The sequence below is a fragment of the Haliotis cracherodii genome, unplaced genomic scaffold (genome assembly GCF_022045235.1).
Source record: "Haliotis cracherodii isolate W230 unplaced genomic scaffold, xgHalCrac1.p SCAF_17, whole genome shotgun sequence".
Lineage (NCBI taxonomy): Eukaryota > Metazoa > Mollusca > Gastropoda > Lepetellida > Haliotidae > Haliotis > Haliotis cracherodii.
This window is the reverse complement of record NW_027266272.1, coordinates 29,223,358-29,242,819: the sequence shown is the minus strand read 5'-3', so window position 1 is coordinate 29,242,819 and position 19,462 is coordinate 29,223,358. Positions and strand designations below refer to the sequence as shown.

The window sequence follows — 19,462 nt, the reverse complement described above, 5'->3', positions numbered from 1 at the left end:
GTATTAAATGTGAGTATTATTTACTTGTCAGAGAATATATAACAATATATAAACAAGGTAACAGACTATATACAACACTTTTAATCAATTCTTATTAAAAAAGATAACATCACGTTTGTTTGATATTTATAGCATGCCTTTATATTTCTCATGGAAAGAGTAGTTGAAAAAAATAATAAATAAACACTTTTATTTAATTTTCTGATTGTGGCTTTAGCATGTTTAGACAAAGTTGATCAAATCCAAAAATACATGTTTATCAAATCCAAAAAGAAAAAGAAAGAAAGTGCTGCCAACTAGCCTAAAAATAAACACTATATATTATAGTGACTGCTGTTGATATCTACTTCCCAGGCTATAAAATAGGACATAAAACCTATCTTATTTTCAGATTTGCAGATGTTATTATGTTGTCTTGAAATGAACCTGGATAATAAACACAAAAAATCTGAGAGAAAAACATGATTGTCAACATTAAAAATATGAAAAGTTATTTTTAATTGTCCATGGCATTCTCTTCCTATTGGACCCACCACTTAATATTCTTGAAGTGGGGGGGATGTGAAAGCTTGTTGTTTTCACTAATTTTAGGCAGGAGGATATATTCTTTTGATCACAGCTTCAAAACATACAAATCATTTGCTCTGAAACATGTGAAAGGAGAAGCTGAAAGATATATTTTTACACAATTTTGGGGGGAGACAAAGACCTGTGGACAAATTATATTCCTTATCTTTACAGTTTTATCAGATTTTCTGGATTTTTCTAAATTCCAGACCCAGATCCGTCAATAATAAAATTCAAATGGTCAGTACCAAGGTTACTCTAAAATCTGTGAGACAGGCATGACGTCCCCCAGGAATACAATGACATCATGATATAATGAATGCTTTGGTTACAACTAAACCCACTTGATTGCACTATGCACATAACCAAAAAACTAAAGGAAAGCTTCTTAGGAGACCAATGCAATATACCGACATTTGATATTCAGGGCGAGGCATACTGTGATTTTGTTTTGAGACTTGATATTTTTTCAGCCACATCAGCAAAACCAGATATTTATTTAATTACAACTATCAGCCAAAACATGATTTTTTTTAAAAATGTCTTGCAACAATGTATTTTTTGTGGCTGACAATTTGTTAATTTTTAATAGTCTGAAGCATCATCTTTTGTAAGCTTTTTCTGGGACAATTTATTTTTTTCAATAAAATCCCAGGCACCCCCACAATATGAAATGGTCGGTCCCTAATACATAATACTCATGTTATTTATCAAATTTGGGACTGAGACCAAAATGACATGTATCAAGAATATATGCACACCATAGTAAAAAATACAGAACATTTTCCTTCCTTCCTGCAAACCACATTTAACATTTTCAACCAATCAGACCGAGACACACACTCCCACTGTTTAAAAAATATATGATTTATAACAAAACATAGCCACAAGGACAACTCGAGGAAAAATCCTCCTGAAACTATCACAAAAATAACAGCTCTCCCTGGGTTCCAGTCCAGAATTGGGTTCACTTCCAGCATGTCAGTGAGTGACAACCCTAATTTTCCAGTCGAATAGGCTCCATGTTAGGATCATCTTCTGGCCCTTTCATATTCGCACTTGCCTGTTGAGCCTTGTCATTGTGCTCAAATACAAGCTTAGCTAATTGTCCCCTGGTAGCTAAACCCACAGCTCTCCGTGACAAGCAACGCTCATACAGTTTCTCCGGTGCACTTGGATAGCATTCCATGGGCTTATACCTATGCTTAAGGTCAGGTTCTATGGCCCTAAACACATGTATTACCTGATATTTCACAAACATGTCAAACAATCCTTCATTTCTTACTTCAGTTGACGTGAGTAATTTCCGCGCAGCGATAAAATCGGCGTTATAGAAACTGCTGTGCTCGAAGGAATTGGCATCGTAATGCCCCGTCTTTCCATTAATGTCAATAACAGTGGGGTAGGGTTTACGATCGAAAATGAGATTCGGTTTATACTGCCAGAACCCAATTGGAAAGAACACTTGCCATCCTTGAATAGTATTCATGCGGATTCTGTTGAAGTAATCAGCTGCAAGTTCCATACCCACAGTGCACATCAATAGCAGAGAATCGGGCGGAAACTTGAGCGAGACTTCGTCCAGGATGAAGAACTCGGAGTAATACGAACTGTTATGTTGCAGCGATATCCATGCAATTTTATCACTGCTTTGATACTTTTTTTCATAATAGGAAATCATTGATTTAAGAACCGAGAAAGTGTCTTCTTGAAAACCTTGTTTGTAAATAAACACGATTAGCAGGTATGTGTTGTCTCCTGAGTCCAAACATGTATGAGCATATGAGTCGAGGAAATTCCCCACCCCATCTTTGTCTTCTTCTGTAACAGGCAAAATGAGATTGATGCGAGTATTTTCAGTTACATATGGCATTGGCACTATTTCAACTTGACCAAGGGGTCGTACAAGGTGCACTCTTTTCTCCACTTCTTTGTTGGCAGCACTGATATCCCGCAGTGCTATGTCCATTGTGTATTCCATGCCTCTCTGGGGGTCGAACCTGCGATAACCATTGGCCAGGTGAGAGTACAGGAAGCCGTTGTTGTACTTTGCATTCAGTTTGTCCACAGACAGTTTGATGACTTCTTGAATATCTTGCTTGTCTACACCTACAACAATGAGAACAATAATCTGAAACACCAAGTACAAGTATCAGTCATTTGACATGACCTACAAGCTACAAGGAATTATGAATTATCGGTTCTGAATGAATTCATTGTGTAAGTCTTAATAATATTTAACGAGGAACAGAAACCATCACAGAAAGAGACCACACCTTGGTGATGCCATGAACAATAGGTGACGTCATCACATAAAGAGGAAAATGATGGAAGAATAGTTGCAACTGAGGTAATCAGCAAAAACATCTGTTTGTAAATAATCAAGTCTGGACCAGACAATCCAGTGATTTACATCCTGAGCATCAATCAATACAAATGTGATATAATGACCTGCATCAACCGAGTCACTGAGCCTAACCACTCAATCCCGTTAGAAGCCTTTTACATTAAGCATGGGTTTCTCAACACTAATTTTTTTTAACCCGGAACTTGTTTCTGAGGAGTAGATGCGCAACAGTAACTGGTAATGAATGATACAACCATGTTTCAGAAACTGACAATGGTATGATGATCACCCATAGGGAGTAAAATGCTCACATATGCCTTGAACAGTTTCTTAATTGAAATGAAATAAGCAACTTTAGAATGCATCCCGCCTCATATACTTTAATGATCCAGTTAAATCTATTAATATAATATGTCCTTAGACTTTTTCCTATATTCATTGAAATCTACATGACAAAAGAAATGGGTTGTTTAACAAGCAAAACCAGAGGTGAGGTGAAGTGGGTTTTTTATTACCAGTACGTACTTCAGTGTGAAAGACTGAGATTTCTGAAGTTGAGGAAAGTGATCTTCTCATTGCAGTGAACATTACACTTCATATTACGTTAAAGGTTTTACATTTGTAATGAAAAGAATGAATTTTCTGGTAAACAACTACACAAACAAGCATGAAATACTCACAACCCCCGCCAATATGACATGTCGGGTGTGTGCAATGCATAAGCTCCTCTGCACTATGGTCACTGGGCCTTTTTGTAAAGAAATATAGTACGTTTTTCAAGATCTGCTCCGGAAAGGAGGACTACCGCCATTTTCAGTCTAGATCAAAGTCGTTGCCATGGAAACTCGAAAAATAACTTTTAAAAAAAAATCCCAAACTATCAAAAGGCACCAGTTCACCACTAGACACATCAATGTGCAAAATATGGTACGGTTTTCAAGATCTGCTCCCGAAAGGAGGACTACCGCCATTTTCAGTCTAAATCAAAGTCGTTGCCATGGAAACTCGAAAAAATTTTTTTTTTAAAATCCCAAACTATCAAAAGGCACCAGTTCACCACTAGATCTATCCATGTGCCAAGTTTTGTGAAGAAATATGGTACGGTTTTCAAGATCTGCTCCGGAAACAAGGACTACCGCCATTTTCAGTCTAAATCAAAGTCGTTGCCATGGAAACTCGAAAAACATTTTTTTTGTAAATCCCAAACTATCAAAAGGCACTAGTTCACCACTAGATCTATCTATGTGCCAAGTTTGGTGAAGAAATATGGTACGGTTTTCAAGATCTGCTCCGGAAACAGAGGACTACCGCCATTTTCAGTCTAAATCAAAGTCGTTGCCATGGAAACTCGAAAAATATTTTTTTTTAAAATCCCAAACTATCAAAAGGCACCAGTCCACCACTAGATCTATCTATGTGTTAAGTTTGGTGAAGAAATATGGTACAGTTTTCAAGATCTGCTCCGGAAACGAGGACTACCGCCATTTTCAGTCTAAATCAAAGTCGTTGCCATGGAAACTCGAAAAATAATATTTTTTAAATCCCAAACTATCAAAAGGCACTAGTCCACCACTAGATCTATCTATGTGTTAAGTTTGGTGAAGAAATATGGTACGGTTTTCAAGATCTGCTCCGGAAACGAGGACTACCGCCATTTTCAGTCTAAATCAAAGTCATTGCCATGGAAACTCGAAAAATAATATTTTTTTAAATCCCAAACTATCAAAAGGCACTAGTTCACCACTAGATCTATCTATGTGCCAAGTTTGGTGAAGAAATATGGTACGGTTTTCAAGATCTGCTCCGGAAACGAAATGTGACGGACGGCAGGACGGACGGACAGCACCCATTCCTATATCCCCCTTCCACTTCGTGGCGGGGGATAATAATATAGGATAAATAGGATATTCCATGGTTCTCGTGGAATATCATGTTTCTCTCATCTCATGACGAGGGAAAGGAGATATTTTCACGAGTGGCTATGCCTGTCCTGAAAATATCTCCTTTGTCCCGTCACTCAATGAGAGGAACATGATATGTCTCTCAACACATGGAATATCCTCTATAACATGTTCAAGATAATTTCACTTACATGGAGACGCACATGTGCGTATGGGGCAGCTTATATACTAGTCCAGACTAATGCAAGTTTTACAGTGCTAGCTCACTTAGATACCATGCCGCAGTTAAATATCAATACCCCACTCAGACACAGACTCTTGATAAGAATGTACTGGGAACTTCTCGTGCCCTGGAATCACTCGGGGCGCACATAATCTTCAATAAATAACATATTTGTAACACTCACCTGGAATCCCCATTTGGCTATTACCCCGGGTATGTCTTTCTCCATAAGTCAGAGGAGGTGGGAATATTTTTCTATTTTCGGACCTTTCATTTTTTAATTCCACCAGCATCATCAACCAAAATATTTTTGGAATGTAATTTTTCTTAAAACACAGTGGTAGTGGGGTAAAGTGGGTAAAGCCAAAGACACAGGTTAACTCCCCACATGAGTACAATGTGTGAAATCCATTTCTGATGTTCCCAAAAGTGATATTGCTACAAATACTGCATAAAACCACTCACTCATTATTAAACAGAAAATTTTATCGCATGACGTGTCAGACGCATAAAAATAAGAGTCATTCCCCCCACCCATTTTTGTTATACATTTGGTCACAGAGTTTCAATAAACATGACAAATAATAATATTAATGGCCTATGACATAACATATTTTTCACTCCAATTTACCTTTTAACTCCTCCACATTTGAGAAATCATCATCAAAGTAGATATGAGTTTCAGTGAAGTAGTCCCAGCGGATGACATCAAATCTGTTCTTGGGTCGATACGGCTCTGGGACCCCAACAGGCCATGTGATGCTGTCTCTGCCCCCAGGGGCAAACTGACTCATATAGATGATATTTTCTGTTGTCTTAGCAATGGCTTGCTCTGTCAGATTAAGTTCCAGAATACAAAAGTATCTGTCAAAAAAACAAATAATGACATAGATGAATGAGTGAGTGACTTGAGTTTGGCACCTAAAGTAATTCAGGTCTCAGATGATTAACGCTGTTGTCATGGTGGTGTTTGTTTGTTTGTTTGTTTGTTGTTTAACGTCGGGACTCAGCAATATTCCAGCTACATGACGGCTGTCTGTAATTTAGTGTAAATAATCGAGTCTGGGCCAGACAATCCAGTGATTCATGTCATGAGCATCGATCCATGCAATTGGGATCAACGACATGCATTAACCAAGTCAACGAGACTGACCACCCGATCCCGTTATTCTCCTCTTACGACAAGCATAGTCGCCTTTTACGGCAAATATGGGTTGCTGAAGACCTATTCTACTCCAGATTTTCATGGGTCAATTGGGATATGATGACATGCATTAACTTAGTCAGCAAGCTTGACCACCCCGTCCCGTTAGTCGCGTCTTACGACAAGCCTAGTCACCTCTTACGGCAACCAAGGGTGGCTGAAGACCTATTCGAACCCTGATCTTCACAGGGTTAACACTGTTGTGAAAGGCAAGAGCATGGGTATGGTGCTGACAGACTGAGTATCACAGTCAAGGCGATTCTGTCATTCAAACCCATAATCTTAAGATTCTGGCATGCCCAAGGGGTCATAGACATATGTCTCATCTGTTCCACTCAACAACATAGGTAATGCTAATTTCATTTATATATTTACCCTTTGATTGGTTATACAATAAGGTTTTCATTTACTCAACATCAGTGAAAGTTATCAGCAGAATAACAGATCCCAGCTAAGTGACCTATTCTGCCCCACAATCAACAGATATACAGATCCTGGATAAGTGACCTATTCTGCCCAACAATCCAGTGTCCAAACCAGAATTGAAAATCAAGAAGGGAATTGTCCCCCCATCATGTAGAAAATAGGAGGGATTTTGAAAAAGTAGGGGGTATAATTGCTTTCTTCAAAAATGTCTTAATTTGTATTATGTACTGGAACATCATCATATAAAAGTGTAACAGTTTAGAATAAAGAACTGAAATGAATAACAATGCTTTATGCTTTTTTCTATTTTGATTAAAAAAGTCTGTAATTCTTTTGTTTTTGCGCGACATGGTCATTCACTATTCAAAAGATCATCTGCTATGACAGTCGGCGATTCATATTGTGTGATTTCAGAAATGAAACTTAAACGAACTAAAATACTCAAAAATATTTTCAGAACTATTCAAGATATAATATTTATTGTCTTTACACATCTTGTCAAAGGTTTTTGATTACTAAACAACAACATACAACATAATTTTGATCAAAGTTTTGATACGTTTTCTGCTAAAGAAAATCAAATTTCATTTCCTATGCCAATCCTGTCGATAATTTATTCAGCAGCCCAAGGGACGTCACTCGTGTTCGAACTTCCGGTTGTTATCGATCGGTCATCGACAGTTGTTTACTATGTTTGCTGTGAACTGCCTTTCTTCGTTAATTGATTAAAGATTTAATGAGTATTGAATCTAATGGTAGGGATAAACAGCTGATAAAGTAAGTGACTGAACAAGAAATTACTGTGCGCGACAGATGGCGCTTTGATTTTTTTTTTTTATGAGGGGCGTATTGATTTTTTAGCGTGAATCGTGCAATTACGCGGCCTGGGTTGGACACTGCAATCAACAGAATAACAGATCCCGGCTATGTGACCTATTCTGCCCCACAATCAACAGTATTACAGATCCTGGATAAGTGACCTATTCTTCCCCGGGACCCCTGTTATTACACATGTTGGGCTTAACTCAAGTTTGAACAGTATTTCAGTGTTATCATGGAGTGACAACTTAATGTGGGAGGCCATCCCAAACAGATACAGGTCTAAGCCGTTTACCACTTGCCAATGTTGGTCTACAAATCTACAAAGAATATAATCAGGGTCTGAACTTAACAAATTCCAGTCAATATTAACAAAGTCCAAGACTAGTAAATTATTCAGGAATGATAAGCAACTACCACTCTCACCATTAGGGATATGGACACGCTGTAGCACATAACTTTTACAGACTAGTGAAAATAACGATTAATTTCTAACCCTGATAATTAAATATTACATGATCACATTGAACTGAAAGAAATTAGGACTTACCGGTGAAGTTTGTAATAGTTTGTGTCATCAGGCATGGGATAAACTGCAATGGAATTGTTAAAGGTCTCCTTTTCTTTAAGAGTTACAATGTCGTCATCAAAGTCGAAGTCGTGTACTTGTGTGTGTCCATATGGATGAAACTGAAATGGAAGCATTTGCACATAATGTTTATTGCCAGTTTCGGAGAAGTCCAAATTAGTGGATGGACATAATGGACCAAAAGATACAGGGACGTAACAAGCCATACTAAAAGGCAGATTCTAACACAAAAGTTTGTAAATGTGTTTTTTGTGCTAACTTCTAAATTAACATGATGAAGGTGGTAGAGAAATGAAACTGAATAGTTTGGTAGCTGAAATCTGATTGACTCCTGAGCCCATGCATCCTTCAGTTGGATTGGGTGAGTCAAACTTTGACATGATCTCCTATAAAGGGTTGTCTGCTCTTCATGGAGAGAGGTATCAAATCAAGCTAAAAATCTGATTTTATCCCAAATCTAAAATTGGAACTAACAATAATGTTTATTATAATGTTTAGTGCAACAAAACCAATATCATAAATTGGCTCTAGTCCTATAGACCTTGCCAAACTGCCCAAGAGTTAAGGTATCATAAGAACTAGTAGATATTTGCCAGTTTTAAGGGTTACACTAGGTTAGCATCATAAGGACTAGAAGACTAAAACTGGTAGTTTCTATCACTGCAATATGTTAATATGGAAAATATATAAAGCAAAAGAAATATGGACTTTTCAATTTGCCTGCCAGACTTATGTTGATAATCCCAGATAAAGCCTTGGGACATGCAGATGACATAAACTCCCCTAGACCTGTTCCCTGACCTAAGGCTGCATGTCTTAGCATGTTAAGTATTATTGACAACACACACAAATTGAGCTTAGGAAACTGTAGAGGGTAACAATGGTAAACAGCAGACTTACATTGATATGGCCTTGACATGAACGCCCAGTGGCATGTTGAAGACATTTACCCATGTTGATGGTGGGGTCTGAAGAGTGACAATTTGTAGTACACCATTCCATCTCAGACAGAACTTGAGAAAGAATAGACTGAAATCAAAACAGGAATGAAAAAAGTTAGGATACTTTGTACCCAGTGTTACTACCAAAACCATGCCTACAGTGATGCTATGATGATGATGACGACGATGATGATAATGATGATGATAATGATGATGATGATGATGATGATCAAGTAAACCAAACGTAATCATGCTCAATGAGGTGTATAAGCTTTCCTTTTCCTTGACCTAGGACAGCAGCACTAATAATGATAATAAACATGATAAATATTTTGAGCGAGTGAACAAGTATGAACTAGATTCCAGCAATATAACAGCGGGGAACACCAGAAATGGGTTTCACATATTGTACCCAAGTCACATTGTGGGAAATTGAACCTTGGCCTTCGGTGGGGCGAGCATACAATTTAACCATGTTACCCACTAGGCTCCCCAATCACCCTTAACTATTATCAAAGAAATTCCACAAGCTGAAAACATGATGAAGAAGTGCTACCAAATTTATACTTCAGGTGTCCCATCACATTATGATTTCAAGCAGACTGACACACCTTCAAAGCCTGCCTTTTCTTACACGAAAATAGAAAGAATGAATGTTGTTTTATGATGGAGTCAGCAATATTTCAGCTATATCAACATCAAACCAGCCCGTAAATAATCAAATCCTGGCCAGACAAACCACTTCAACAAGCATGGATCAAGCAGAATCGTTTCTGTGGACCCACTTAGTCACCTTGTACAAGCATGGCATACTGGGGACCTGTACACCCCAAGAATCTTTACACTGTGGACCTATTTAGTTACCTTGTACATTTATAGGGTTCTAGGGACCGATACAGCCCTGGAATCCTTACAGTGGACCTATTTAGTCACCTTGAACAAGCATGGGGTTCTGGGGACCTGTACACCCCCGGAATCCTTACAGTGGACGTATTTAGTCACCTTGAACAAGCATGGGGTACTGGGGACCTGTACACCCCCAGAATCTTTACACTGTGGACCTATTTAGTTACCTTGTACATTTATAGGGTTCTACGGACCAATACAGCCCCGGAAACCTTACAGTGGACCTATTTAGTCACCTTGAACAATCATGGGGTACTGGGGACCTGTACACCCCCGAAATCCTTACAGTGGACCTATTTAGTTACCTTGAACAAGGACTGGGTACTGGGGACCCATTCACTATGTTCACATGATTCAGCACCAGAATCCTACATTGGACCCATTTAGCATGTCTAGTCACCTTGCACAATAATGGGGCACCAGTGACCTATTTTCCTCCATGATACACATTGGTTTAACATGACAAAGAAAAAGTTACAATATGTACCTGAGAAATGATGATCCCCCCATCCAGGGAGCAGTATACATTAGTTCCATCTGCAGCTTTGGGGCATCCCAGATACATGTGATGACTCACACTCACACCACTCACAAAGTCAAACAGCGTTTCCCCACGGATGTAAGTCCGATCAGACACAAACATATAGTAGTCAAACTTGTCTGGGTAATGTTCAGCGATATACTTGAGAATGTGTATTGGGATCAGGTGAGGGCGCTTGTCCGCAAAGCTCACAACAGACATCCCAGAAGGCAGAGACTGACCCTTATCGTCCATAAAGAAAACCAGTTTGGTAACATGATGTTGAACAGTCTTGTTGAAAGCTACACCAAGTGTGTCAATAGTATTTCGCGATGTGATCACAGCTACAAATAGCTTATCAAGTATTCCCAATTCTGTTGATGCATACCGAGGTCGGATGAGTTTTTTGGTCGACCCGCCAACATTACCAACGCCGGTATTCCCCCCTGGTTTTTCCTGTAGCCGCAATCGGGGTTCAAACTTTCCTTCTCCGTCTTGTTGAACCTCTAAGGATTTTGTTTCACGTCTCTTTACAAGTTCTTGAGGGTCTTGCTTGGAGACGTAGGTTTCGCAGCTATCCTCACTGAAGGGGGCATACATCATGCTCATGGTGATCCCAAGGCACAGCCCTATGATAAGCGTCAGCAAGGGGCGTAAACACTTCATATCAATCTTGATACTGATGCTAAGTCTACGTGGAGTCCTCATATCGTCAATAGTCCATTCTGCAAGACAATCAAAATTGTGATTGAATGATAAGGCTGACTAAAAAGATCGACAGTTGGAATTATCATTGATGGGAAGAAATATTAACGATTATTGATTATTAATATGGAAATTATGTCATCGATAATATCATACATGAACTATTGTGATGAAATAATGTTTTAATTTACCAAACAGACTTGTTTTGGGCCATTTTGGTGACATGAAACATGTTTTTGAGCTTTTTCATATTTGCTCAGAGTTACTTATCCAATATTTATCCAAACTTGATCAATATTTAGTTAACTATTATTGATCTCTGAGATCTGTAGCCAGCGCTATAGAATGGACAAGTAGCAGGTTTTGGATGTTTTGTTTGTTTATTGTTTAATGCCACACTCCCTGACTCAGCAATATTCCAGCTATATGATGGATCACAGTAAATGGTCGAGACAATCCAGTGATCAATCCAGAATAATTTGAATCCTTTATGATGTACGCAGAATGTCATCCTTAGCTAGGTGAAATGGTCGTTAACATCACGTCCAGGATTACTGCATTTATATAGCGACGTGCATGCACATGTGTGTGGCTGCTAATACTAGTCCGTACCAATGGCGACTTTATAGTGCTAGTCCACTGAGATAACATGCAATAGTTGTAACATGAATACCCTACTCAGCCACTGTATACTGACTCTGAGCCGACCAGTCTTTATTTTAGCCCCGTAATGCCGAGCACCAGGCAGGGTAACAATAAGTACTATATTTTTATGTCTTTTGGTATGACACAGCCTGGGATCGAACCCTGGACCTTCCGCTCTCCGGGCAGACGCTCTACCACTTGACCACAGAGACACTCGTCATCCTTATACTCTGTTCACATGCACAACATTCACTTTGTAATTTTACACATGTCTGACTTTACATTTTATACAGTTATTTCACCTAAACTTTTTGTGTGAAGCAGCATGTGTTTCATTTAATTTGTACACAAAGTTTTGACCCCTTCAAACCAAAAGAAAACACCGTCCGCTCAACTCTATATATACACATAAAAGTTGGCAAGTGTTAACAATTTGTTTGGTGTTGGCAAAAGAACAGATATTATTAGTTCATCCTCTTAGGTTGACATAAACATTCCCATTGCAACATATACACACAGTGCAAATTTACATTTGCACATGCTCCAGACATGATGCAAATTTGCTCCTGGTGTAAATGTACACACATGAGTAAACACGTTCACATGACAAGTATACTCACATATGTATTTCTACACACGTATGCACATATACATACATATGTATAGCCGCACATGTGAACAGGGTATAAGTGGCCATAGCAGTTTCAGGAAAAAAAATTCCCCACTGAAGTTGGGCAGACAGAGACCAAACCCATATCCCCAGTTCCACATTTTGGCTGGGGATAACAAGAATAAGGCTTCTTATATAGCACTATAACTTCATTCTTTTGTAAAGTCAAAGTGTGAGATCATTAAATCACCAGTCAATTTTGTCAACAACAAATCATTAAATGTTGACAAAAATCTAACAATTCAGGATGTTTAGAATCGTGATTAAATATATAATGAGCTTTGAGAACAGGAACAAAAACATATCAACTTTATCAAGTTAAAGGGGCACTAATCTCTGGCTTCTTCTCGGCTGTCTAACACTACCCACTAGGGCTCACTAGCTGCCACAAGTACTTGTGCTCGCTAACGCAACTGAGCGTGACAAGAGACTGGGCTACCGTCTGTAAGGACAGCATACATAAACTTCGAGGCAATATCTGTTTTACGGTTACCAGTGATGTATGAAGATTTCGAAAAAGGGTGCATGTTAATTAATTTCTTCAACCTAAACAAACAGACAAAAAGAACGGTGGAAGCTCATCGGATGTTCTTAGTTGGAAATACCCCTGATGGTTATAGTTTAATAATAATAAAACATATCCCTAAAGTGAAAGCATTTTGGATTTCGGATTGCCTGGATAATATGATTGCTACTCCCTTGTTGTCATCCATATTTCCTGGTATAACCCAACGCCTGTGTATTTGTTGTCATTCACTTGAACTCCAGTTAATTAATTTATTACAGGTATAATTTGTGGTAGCTCCAGACATGATTACCAGACAAAGGTTCCCATTTGGCATTTCTTGTGTCTGGGGTAATTATTTAATCTGAATCCCGGTTTGAAGTTGGGTGAAATGTTTGTTATGTAATATGCACAGTGGCAGCGCAGCAAGAGGAGTGATCAGTTGATTTACTTTTATGTAAATTAACTGATCATTCCTGGCCATCAAAGGATCAGCAGAAAATATGTTCATTGAATAATCACTGTTTTGCAGTGGATTTGTCGAAAGTAAGTGTTTACATGTATATGTTTACTAAAGCAGACAGAATACCCCCATATCTGGGCCTGAAGTGCCAATGTAAAAACAACATACTTTGATCAAAGGTTTAGCCAATACAACGTTGATTGTTCATTGTTATCTAACTCTATGTTTTCTAAAGAACCATGGACATTATGAAAATAGTTGTCACGAGGGCTTTCTCAGCTGACCTTTGAGATTTGACACCTATGTGAAACACCTCAAACAAGCATATAGTTGACAAAGTCATCTATATCCCCCGCCCATTTTAACATGTTATGGTCCCAAACCAGGTAACTGACCCAACATTTCTCTTGGCCCATGTCAAAATAGCTGCAATGGAAATTCGAAAATACACATTTCTAAAACTCCTTAATATCAAATAGCACTAGTTCAGTATGCGCTTTATATATAGACATGCAATGTTTGGCAAGGAAATATTTAACAGTTTATTTGTTATACTACTTCAGTAAACCAATCCTATATTAAAACTTAAATCCAACTTGTTGTCATGGAAACATAAACAATAAAAATTTATAAAAGTGCTATATATCAAAAGGCACAGTTCAGTATGTGCCTGGTAGACATGCAAAGTTTTGTAAGAAAGTATTTAACGCAGTTTTAGTTACGCTCCTGAAACGAACACCACCCTTATAGAACCTAAGTCCAACTTGTTGCCATGGAAACGTAAAAAATAAAAATTCATAAAATTCCTAAATAGCAAAAGGCACCAGTTCAGCATGAGTCTGATAGACATACAAAGTTTCGTAGAGAAATATTTAACGGTTTCTGAGTTATGAACCGGAAACGATTTCGGGACGCACGCACACACACACAAACACAAACATACACACACACACACTCACACACGGACGGAACCCATTTCTATATCCCCCACCAACTTTGTTGGGGCGGGGGATAACAAACTAAGTGATCAGTTGAGAAATGAACACGGGTCATAATATCTGGAAAAGCTGTATGTATTTTCAAATATTTGATTGTTACAGAGACATGTGAGATCGAATAAGTTGATTTGTACAGCTACAGACGTATGGGATATTGTTCCTTTGTGTGGATATTCATGGATACATTCCTTGAACAAGGTAGCTGCCTAAATTTATACATATAACTTTGGTAGGTTCAACTAGGTTGTAATTATGATATTTGCATTTTGTTTTCATTCATTTGCTGTTGCATTGAATAGAATCATTTTTGTTCCTCTACGTTTTCGTTGGGAAGTTCTTTGATGCGAGACAAACATCACAATAGACTAATTATGCTAGGATTAGAAGCCAAAACTACAGAAATGTACTTTGAAATTCGTTTTCTTTTAATCCTATCATTTTCAGTCACTGGCTGATGAAAGTAAAGCATAAAAATATTTGGAATTTGTTATCATAATAACAGAAATGGACAGATTTTTCAGTCAATTTGTAAAATAATTGAATATTTAGACGTTTAATAAATAAAAAGTTACACATTTTGATTATGAAATATACACATGATAAAATAAGCAATGCTCAGTTGAAATATTTTCTGTGTGTGTTGCAAGTCAAAATAGTGTAAACGAAAACTGAACAATACCAAGCAAGTGACTTATCAAAACTTCGTCACCATTACCTATGCAAAGATACCTACATTTTGTTATTATTTTCAAAACTGAACTATATTTAAGTTTGTTCATCAATGTGACCATACGCCCTTACACTATCAATGAAAGCGCTTACAAGTAGCGCAGCACAGGTCACGAACTAAAGTACTGTCGGAAATGCTAGAAAACTGCTTTTCTGGTTTCATTTAATATATACGAGTCATAGGACTATAAAAAGAGCATATATCAAAATAAAGCGAATTGCCCTAATCTAGCCTGTCCTAACTGACACTGTGATTACCCTTAAAATGTACTTTTACAGGTAAAATGATGATAAACTTAGAAAATATTTGTGTGTTGTCATGCATGTATGAAATGGCCTATAACCTGAGGTAATTACCCAACACCTGTCCTGAGGTGATGACCTCACACCGTTCCGTGCATTCTCCCAGGTGCTAATGTCACCGAGTTGGGGGTGGTCTCAACATATTACTGTTATTGTACTTAATTGACATGCGTTGATGAGGTAGCAATTTAGTATATGAACTGCATTATATTTGCTTGGAAACATGATGGACTAGTTAAGAGCTATGAAACAGGATGAGTGTTGGAAGGTTGGGGTTTTGGAATCCAGAAGTATTTGTTGTTCTACAGATGGTTTCTTGAGGTAGCATTTATTTCCGCTGATGACGTATATCAATCTGTACTTTTGAATGTTGTGATATGTCTTGCCACGAACCCTGTACATTTAGCCAAGATAGACACAACAGGGTTGAGCTCACAATGTCTGACTGCCATGCGTAAGACAACGTAACCGTGTTGTGTCGCCAGCACATGTCTTGTACTTTACTGGTTTCTTATTCAGCCTAATTTTCTCCATGAACTTTCGTTTCATATGATCTGAAGTTGACCAATGTCATATATTCCTGTATGGTCGCCTTCAGACTACTCATGGTTTGGGCAACAGTGTCTGATTCCCGGACGTTATATTAACTGGTGTTATCCATGACAACCACACAGACGTTGATTAAACATGTTAAAATGGGCAATAGCTGAAGTTCCAACCAGTCTATGAACACATTACCTCCTATAATTTCCTTATGAAAATCACCAATTTTCTTTTTCGCCTCGAAAACATCCATCAATAAGCCCCATATCATGGGTTGCAGCGTGCAAAACAATGACACGATTACCTTTACTTGATGGTACAATGGGTGCTTTTTGCATGTTTTGTCCATCTGCCAATAGCCACATATAGTCAGTGGAATGATTCACCAAGGTAAATTATCTGGACACCTTGACTGTGATAGTTATGAATGGTTCGGAGATAATGTGACCTCATAGACAGGAGGGAGTATTTTCCCCTGAAAAGTGCTCGGTCATCACCACGCGCAATGTATTGAAATCCCATCTCTTGGAAACATTAATTGTATCTTCCTCCCAAATTCTACCTTCTGCTCATAAAGCTTGTACACTATACGCCTAATCACCCTGTATCAAAGCTGTCCAAATTCTTTTTTGCCCCAGTTTTGTTTTTGAGACCACCCATATACCTGTTTTGTTTTCTTATCATAACATAGACCTGATGGTATGAATTGAAAACCTCATAGCTTTGGCAGTTCGGTAATTCACCCTATCTAAATTAATAATAGTTTCCCTCTATCTCTCTGGTGTAAAGAACTTGTATGCATTTCCAAGTACAGATTCCATATCGTGTACCTTGCCTACGGCTATGCAAGTGTAATGTAACATGCATCATGGGAGAAATGTTAACAAAAAAAACGCAGTGTCATTTTGTCATTTTAGAAGATGCACATCTAGAATTTTCTCAAAATGATTTTTGTGTGTGGAGTACATGTTTTAGGAAGACTACATTATTATCATTGTAACAGAGTAACTTGCGCATATTTCTATAGTCTGTTTCAGACTGCCATCATTGGACTTAGAATAAATGTGAACTTCATGTTTTCGTTTGAATTTGTCTCCTGTAACTGTGACTAAAATACTTAAAACCACAGGTAGGGCGATCGGTAGTTATTGGATATTTCAATATCGGTCTGTGAAAAATTATATTCCTTTTTAACAGGCAAAAGGCAGTTTTCTAGCATTTCCGACAGTACTTTAGTCTAGATTTCTGCTATATCATCCGGGTACTCACACTGATAAAACAATAACAAAGGCAACAACCAGTCCCGGGGAATTGCTTTAGATCAGTGCCCCTTTAAGGCACCAATATTGATATATATTGTTTTGTTAAATATTAACTGAATATATTTGCGAGGTAGGGATCGAAACTAAAAAAACTTAATAAAACCCTCAGATTTGCCTTTTTTACTTGACCTATGTCCTAAATAGTAAAAATGTTATAAAGTCATATGAAATGCTTGAACTTATCATGCTTATTAAGACTACTTAGTTTTACATTGAATGCAAGGTTAGAAAGCTTTAGACTTATAGAGCTAGTTGTAGAAATGATGACTTTTCATAAATTCTAATTTTAGACAAAATTATACTTCTTTCCAAATTCTGAATTTTCCTGTTACAGACAGATAATATACAATCTTAGCCAAACTCCGGAATGGCACCATTGTGTGGAAAACTTCTGACTGTGGCGTTTATTGATAATTGACAAACTTGTTGTTGTACACTATTTTGACAGACAAGTTTTCAACTTTAATATCTCGATTGAAGGGTCCATATACCCGGATAAGTAACATTCAGTTCTGATTGTTCAATATTAACATGCCATTCTACAACTTATAAAACTATATATGTATACTTTTTCTATATAATTCGGACATTTCCATGACAGCTTCTTTCCAACCTACTTTAACAAACACAACCACAAACATCTAACTTAGATTCTAAGTTACATGTTTACGGTTGTGTTTGTGAATGTCGTTGACAGTAAATATCATAGGTCATACTAACTAATATGCACAATGATCTGTCTATTCACACAAAAGATTACCTCCTTAATAACAGGTATGAATTTCATCGACCATAAGGCGAATGTTTCCATGAGACTTCCACGCCCTAACTGTCTTTTCAACACTTGCCACAGATCGCCATTTTGGTTACAACGTGTTGTAAAAAAGCCCAAGCTCCAGACAGTGATTTTGCATTCGCCTTATTTATCAAACTCCACAGCAGTGCTTGCATTTTGCTATCGGCCAACTCGACCGCCTTCGCACTGTCGTCAGGTGGCGCTCTTATAATAGCTTAAACGTGCTATGCGCGCTGTCCACTTCGGATATGAGAGACGGGACCCAGCCTTCTCGGCAATGCTACGGCGCTTCTTTCAACTGGTTTCCGGGACGCAATGTCTTTGGAGCATGAACCCATCCCCGTTTATAAAATAAATTATGGTGTTTATTGTAAATTCGTTTTTAAGACTGAACTTATATATAATAACCAGCATGGTGAAACGAAAATTCTTGTCTTTATCTCAATTAACCCTCTGGATGCCGGGGGGTTTCTGACGCACATTTTCCTAAGATCGGAAAAGTGAAGGTTGTGCGAGAATTGCGCTCACGCGGCTCTGGATCTACCTCTAGCTATAAAATTACATAGAGGTGGAGAATATTAAATTTCCCATTTGATGGTGTAAATTTAACTGCAAATATTAAACCGGTTTAAAAAAAAGACACCTCTAAGTGTTGTCCGAGAATTTATTCTGCGTTGAAAAACAGTAAATGTCTTGGCTTTTTATCGTACACCGATAAAAGTACTGTGCGACGTGGGTTTTTTTAAATTTCGAAGCTTTACGGAAACTGTGAGCGAAAAAAATACTGCCTAATATCTGAACGACATAACTCAATATCAAATGGAGTTATATGCGTATGTTAATCGACATAAATTCACATAGCTGTCAACCCCTGGATGTCTAAATGAGTGAGAAGCCAGGGTGGAGGGGCTGCAAGCCCCGCTGGGTCCATTTTAATGGCTTTAAAGCAGAGCTCCAGATAAGCTGCGTATCCAAGTGTAACTGACGAAAATATAGGTCATAAAAAAATTAATGTTAAATTATATATCAACCATAACTTGGTTTAAGTAGGAAAAATCACTCGAAAGTAAAGAGGATGGAGGTGAAGTAGAGAGTACGGAGGGGAAGTAGGGAGGATGGAAAGGAAGTAGGGGTGTAGGAAGGATGAAGGGGAAGTAGGGAGGATGGAGGGGGAAGTAGGGAGTATGAAGGGGAACTAGGGAGGATGGAGTGGAGCTAGAAGTGATGGAGGGGAAGTACGGAGGATGGATGGGAGAGATTTATGATGAAGGGGGAAGCAGGGGTCATGGGAGGTGAAGTAGGACAATGTAGGGAGGATGGGGGGCGGGGGGGGGGGGGGG

At 38.2% G+C, this 19,462-nt stretch overlaps 1 protein-coding gene across 1 annotated transcript; it reads right to left on the bottom strand.

Moving 5' to 3' along the window:
- Positions 1-227: 227 nt before the first annotated feature.
- LOC139465043 (chondroitin sulfate synthase 2-like) lies at positions 228-18,254 on the bottom strand. Its single transcript, XM_071246735.1, has 6 exons — positions 18,087-18,254; positions 10,411-11,168; positions 8,977-9,105; positions 8,038-8,177; positions 5,670-5,902; positions 228-2,676 (listed from the first exon to the last, which is right to left on the bottom strand). Exons 2-6 carry the CDS (start codon positions 11,149-11,151, stop codon positions 1,565-1,567), a joined length of 2,355 nt encoding a protein of 784 aa, XP_071102836.1. The 5' UTR covers positions 11,152-11,168; positions 18,087-18,254; the 3' UTR covers positions 228-1,564.
- Positions 18,255-19,462: the final 1,208 nt, after the last annotated feature.

What these genes read in the sequence shown, in the direction of transcription:
- LOC139465043 (XM_071246735.1), bottom strand. Translation starts at nt 11,151, where the DNA reads ATGAGGACTCCACGTAGACTTAGCATCAGTATCAAGATTGATATGAAG. An exon ending in GGGGGATCATCATTTCTCAG is followed by an intron (nt 9,106 to 10,410) that starts GTACATATTGTA and finishes TTTTGATTTCAG; the next exon opens with TCTATTCTTTCTCAAGTTCT. An exon ending in AACTATTACAAACTTCACCG is followed by an intron (nt 5,903 to 8,037) that starts GTAAGTCCTAAT and finishes TTTTTTTGACAG; the next exon opens with ATACTTTTGTATTCTGGAAC.